This window comes from Manacus candei, unplaced genomic scaffold, assembly GCF_025592945.1.
Source record: "Manacus candei isolate 608988 ecotype Guabito, Panama unplaced genomic scaffold, ASM2559294v1 h1tg000088l, whole genome shotgun sequence".
Lineage (NCBI taxonomy): Eukaryota > Metazoa > Chordata > Aves > Passeriformes > Pipridae > Manacus > Manacus candei.
Genome location: NW_026138136.1, coordinates 3608515 through 3614514, shown reverse-complemented (window position 1 = coordinate 3614514; position 6000 = coordinate 3608515). Strand labels below are relative to the sequence as shown.

At 36.9% G+C, this 6000-nt stretch overlaps 1 protein-coding gene across 1 annotated transcript in view; it reads right to left on the bottom strand.

The window, feature by feature from the left end:
- Positions 1 to 858: 858 nt before the first annotated feature.
- The window catches only part of AHRR (aryl hydrocarbon receptor repressor), an 85076-nt gene continuing 79934 nt past the window's right edge, over positions 859 to 6000 (bottom strand). The window contains exons 9-11 of the mRNA XM_051812847.1: positions 5556 to 5674; positions 4500 to 4641; positions 859 to 1978 (exon numbers count right to left, since the gene is read on the bottom strand). Coding sequence (XP_051668807.1) covers positions 859 to 1978; positions 4500 to 4641; positions 5556 to 5674 — 1381 coding nt within the window. The remainder of the gene's footprint in view (positions 1979 to 4499; positions 4642 to 5555; positions 5675 to 6000) is intronic.

The window sequence follows — 6000 nt, the reverse complement described above, 5'->3', positions numbered from 1 at the left end:
ATGTAGATGATGTCTAAAAAATTGCTACCAGTCGAATAGATACTATCAAATAAAAAAGTGCATTTCCTTTGTTAATTTTACAAGTAAAAACAAGGGAAACAGTTGGAGAAATACTTTGTTCTCAAGTACATGTAACAACATTTTGTAACTCATTTAAAGAAGTGGATTACATCCCGTTGTTCAGTTTTTCAGATAGCAACGTGAAAGTCAGATTACTTTAAAATAGAAAAATATGGATTCTAAAACATTAATATTATCAAGAAAACTCAGTAATAACTACAGTTTGAAAAGAAATAATTTCTAATGCATTTTATGAAAGTCAGTTTTTTTAATACGGTCCTTTGTTGGAAAGCCCTTGCCATCAATTCAGTGTTGAGATGAAGGAGTAGCTGATCTTTCTTATTAGAGTAGAAAAAAACATTAAAAAGCAAAAGCTCCTAAGCTAAACTGGCCACACTGAAGACCACAAACATCTTTGATTTGCACAGAGGCATCACATCAGCTTGAGAAAAACAAACAGGACAAAAGCAGAAAACAGAAATTTCTAGACCTTCGTAATGCACTGTACACAAGAGAGGAAAGATGATAAAGACAAATTATCAGATATATCTGTGCAGCAAGTAATGATTATTTTTCTCTGCCTGAGGTTTTGTCTTTCTTTTCTCTTTCCAAAGATCATTAAGAGAAGGGCGGTAGCAGGGGTAGGATGTGTGTGTCTGTGTTTTTCTCACACACAGGTGCACACACACTTTCAAAATCTTTCCATTGGCTTTTAATTTTAGTAACTCTTAACCCAACTGGAAGAGAATCTACAACTTCTTGCTTTTAACATTATAAATATTTCAAATGTTATAAAATCTATTGCAAAAATGTACATTCAGTGGTTTTATGAGGCACAGGACCTGCTAATGTATTTTCAGGGAAGCTCACATGTACTCTGTTCTGTCCACTGTTGGACAACGGTGGAGAATCCAGGGGCTCACGCTTGATTGCTTGAACCAAGCAAGGGTTTTTAAATTCACACGGCATTTTGAACACCTCATTATTCTGCTCTTTCTCCTCCCCTGGGCTGGGGCTGTAGAAATGGCCATAGCAAGCTGCGTGTGGCAAGTCGGGCATGCTTTCCAGACACATGGAGGAGTTCTGAGGGCAAAATGGGGCCACCTCCTTGTTACGTGAACCCTTGCAAGATCTGTTCAAGTTTAGGTTGTTTGGATGATTTGCTACGATGCATTGCCAATTGTGTGGCGTGTAAAGGCAGTGCCTTGGCTTCTGACAAGGCAAGGCTGGCTCACAGAGGTCCGGTTCCATTTTGAGGTGCACTCTACTGGGGTAGCTATATGCCTGCTTTCTCACCGAGCCATTCTCATCCAGCCATGCTCGGTTTTGCGACATCAGGTAGTTATCAGCAATGTTTTCAGAATCAGAATCATATTCCATTTTGATAGGCATCTCCAAGGGAACTGCTGTGTCATAGAGAGACTCTGAGGATATTAATGGTCTCTGCAGTTTCAGATGGTCTGTCACATAGTTCTCTGCACAGCGCTGCTGGACACCCGAGTAAGATGGGCTGTTTTCTACACTTCCCCAGTGGGAAGGACAAGTTGATGCCAAATTTAAGAAATTTTGGTCTCTGTTGTAGAATGATCCAGCTCTCCTGTTTGAACACGTGTTCATTCGCTGGTTCATAGAACAAGAGCTAGAGTTTCTTAAATTCCAGCTGCTGTTTGTGGTGCAGTTGTTTTGAATGCCTAAAACTGAAGTGTTAGAACTGAGAGGTTCCTCTTGCATAAAACACTCACCGTTAGTATGAGGTTCAAACTTCACTTTTACATTATCTTGTTCATTTTTTACTGCTGTCCAGTTAAGATGCTTCCACTGGCCCAGAGTTTCAATGGCACTGTTACGGGAAAGACCCTCCAGGTTTCCTTTCAAACTGGCAAAACCACTTAATATCTTCAGTTGTTCGTCTTCTTCCCTTTCAATAACAGTAGAAAAAAAAAATCCAGTCAGTCAGAGGTTTCAAAACTGTTGTTTTCTGGGATACAAACAGAGTGGCTTAACGTATGTGACAAGCAGTATTTTGTCCTCCATATGGGACTTGCACACTCTTGTCCATATAACCTTTGCATTTGCTCCAGAGTAAAAAAAGAATGTCCCTGAATCTGGGCATCAGTGTGTGTGCACAACTACCTTTCTGTGTCACTGTTTCATTTAAATTCTGTCACGCATTCTTTCTTCCATTTCAGATGCACAGTTCACAAAGACCTTAAATACTGTAGTGGCGTATGATAATTACCTTACACTTCTGTTCTTCCCTTAAAATTTATCTAAATAATATTTGTGTGTAGAAAATTCTAGAGATAAAATAGAATTAGTATCTTAAATGAGATGTATTTTGTTAACAAAGAACTATTTGGACTCATAAGAACTCTCTGATCCAAGTGATTTGAGGGAAAACCATGGGGATTTTGAGAATGCAGAGTTAGCTGAGATGAAATCAAATGCATGAATTAAATGTCTGAATAGTAACAGATATTCATATTGGGTGGAGGTTTGTTTTACGTATCTTAATTTATGTTGTCTTTTGTTTTCTAAGATGACCAGTGACTTAATTTTCCATGATCTCTAGCTGAAGTACTCAACATTAGTGAAGAGGTCTGGCAGAGGATGTTGCCTGAGCACTTCCATGCCTGATGCAGCAGTTTTCAGAACATGGGGTCCAAATCTAGAGGTTCAGGTCTTGAATTCACTAAGGTGCTGATTCCCAATCAGGCAGGATCAGTGCTACAAAACCACGCTATCCCTCTCCAAACAGGAAGTAGACATCTGAATAAGAAACCCAGCATGAAAACCTGAAGAGCTAGTAAGGGGCTTAGAAGGCTTTTTCGTAGCTCGCAAAAGAACTTTTTCCTTGGGCATCGAATCAATGTGCAAGTATAGGATTTTCCAGTAGAGGGAGTCCCTGTCGTTACAAAGAGAGAACGTCCCACTGAAATAAATATACAACACGAAAGGAGAATATTTTCTCTCTCTTTTTTTTTTTTTAAATGAGGTATTAAATATTTTCAGTTCTCTTCTAAATATTGTTATTTTTATTATTGACAAGATTGAGATGCAAATGATGTGATACAAGTTTGCTGCAGAGCTAGCTTCTTAGAAAATGAGTAAATTGGGAAGCAAAGGACTGAACAAAATGCAGTAGTCAAAAAAAGTTAAACCCCCAAATGAAGAGTTTTACAGTGAAACAGTATCTAGTGAAAATTCTCCAAAAGAATGTATGTTTCCAGGAAGACAGCACACAGTTTAACAAAAAAAAAAAAAAAAAGTAGTAGCGACTACAAAGTCTATTACAGACTATCAGGAAAACAGAACTGAATATAGCAGCCAAGGCCAACTCCTGTAATACTTCAGTCTGTGGGAGCTATCAAGCACAAAGGAAAGATTTTAACCACTCAGAGGGCAAAAATGTAACTAAATAAACCAGTTTAGAAGTAGAGACACGAATACAAGAAACAACGCCTTTTAATCTGCTTCTTAATAGGACTTCTTTCTCTCACGTGGCAAGGTAATGTTTGTGCCATCCCAATAAACATGAAGTGTTCCACCATCCTCAGGTGGGAGCTCCTCTGCTATTCATGTGGATCCTGGGATATACACTACCTGCAAGGAGTATCTACTCTATTTTTCATTTATTTCTTCCATCTGCAATGCATTCTAAAGGAAAAAATCTGTGGATAGCCACATTTTAAACACTGGGCCAGATGGTGGCTATGTACAACTCTCAGTCCCTTATTCAGTCCACTCTCTTATCTTCTCCCTCAGACTAGCTGGAAGAGATACCTCAACAATGCTCACAGGAACTAGAACGGACAATCCCATGGGGAAGGATGAAAAGTCTATTTGGCAGAAAAGAGTAAAACTCATCTGAGAGGTCTTCTTTCAATGCAAATCTGTGAGATTTGTTTACAGTTCATGATTGAGCCTACAGGCAACTAGATGTATCTATCTACAAACATAAAATGAATATGAATACACTTCTTTAGATTATGTTGCATATACAGAACATGAGCTCAACTGTCATCCATAAAGAAAAAATAAAGTTTAACATAATTAAATATTGATATGTATAAAAACTAGGACTCTAGGTTTTCAGCTGCAAAACAAAACCACAAAATACATTTTAGTGCAAGACAGTTAAAACATATTAATAATCAAGCATTTTGTTTCTGTCTTAGTATGTACGTACACTCAACTGCAGAAGAAAAAAAAACCCTGAAGACAGAAAATACATATTGTTTAATATTATTATTATTTAATATTATTAACAGCCATTTTGTATGTTCCAAGACAGAAATGGATTTCCTTATCGTAAGTAAACTAAATTCTTCTCATTTAGCTCTTCTCTTAGGTCACTACAGTCCTTTTAAAAATTTCATACATAAAGAATACATTCATTTTTCTGAATTTTATCTTTCAGTACTGCAAAATATACTTACTTTAACATTTGCTGTTGGGCAAGGACATATTCTGAACAACCACTTCGATACAGAAGTTGAGTGTTAGCTTGAACCCAGACCCAGTGATCTTCATTTGTTTGTACTTTGACTAGAGAAATGCCATTTTCTCCATTATTCTTTGCTATACAATTTAAAAGAAAATCTATTTTAATACAAGCAGTATTTAGTATTTTTTCTTACCTAAACTACAGGTGAATGTTCGCAGGTTTGTTTGCTGCCCTGGAATCATCAGCATAGGAGAGTTACAAAATGAGGCAAATTACATTTTAAAACTAAAATGTGAAAAGCCTAATGAGGCACCTAAACTGTAACCAAGGATTTTTCAGTATTACTCATTCCTTATAATTTTTCCCTCTCAGTAGTAGTAGTACTATACCAACAGGAAAATTCATGAAAAATGGGGCTATAAGAGAGGAATGGTTTCAAAGATATTAAAGATTTCCAGCAGATATGATAGAAAGAGGAGTACAATTCTGCTTAAGAAGTTGCCCAGTGAGGTAGACTCTCCATCAAAATTTTATCCATTGTAAAATCTGAAATACAGCATAGACTCATAATTTTTCCACAGCCCAGCACTGGAAAAACATGGGTCAAAGCTGCAAACAAATCATGAGTTTTAAAGACAATGCATTCTAATTTTCCTCTGTTTTCTAATCTTTGGGGAAAAATAGCATTTGTAACATATCATCCAGTTTTCGTCAGAGGGATAGATATTGTTATTAATTATTATGGTTTTCACACAATGTTATTAAATTCAGTGCTGTCACTCTCAGGAAAGCATACATTGAGTATTCTTTTTCACTATGATTGTTTATTTCTCTGTAAACTTTCTGCCCACTCTGAAATCACAGACTGATTCAGCATTATCTTTTGAGGTGGACAATTTTTTTTTCTTTTTTTTTTTAAAGAAGAGTTGTTAGAGAGAAGCAAAAAGGGAGCACTGGGACCAAAACCTGAAAATCCTAGCAAGAGGAAATAAGACAAGGTTCTTTTTCCATAAACTGGATGTCATCCAGAAGTACTTAGCAGACGCACCTTTGATTTGGTTTTCAGCAATCTGTAATGCATTAGTGAAAGTGGCACCTTCATGGTGACTGTTCCTTCCATACAATTCTGTTGCTTCACACAGCCCTGAACTGCCTTTTGAACTGGAGCTGTAGAGGACAGAAAAGGTGGAAAATTCCTTGTCAGTGGATGACAACACAGTAGAATCACAGACTCTAAAAGATATGATCTTCAAGCTGTTGACCATTAGCAAAGACTTATAGTTTAAGTATGTAGTAACTAAGAATAAATAATTATCTGTTTCCTGCATCATTCAGTTGCTCAAACTAGTGTGTAACTGGATTTCTGTATTCAATTAAGAGGAATAGCTATGTTTAGGAATATTCTACCCATGACTATGTCTGGAACAATAAATTTCAGCTTGACTTGAGACAAATGCTGTGTATACTCTCCTCTGCCTATTCAAAGTACACTT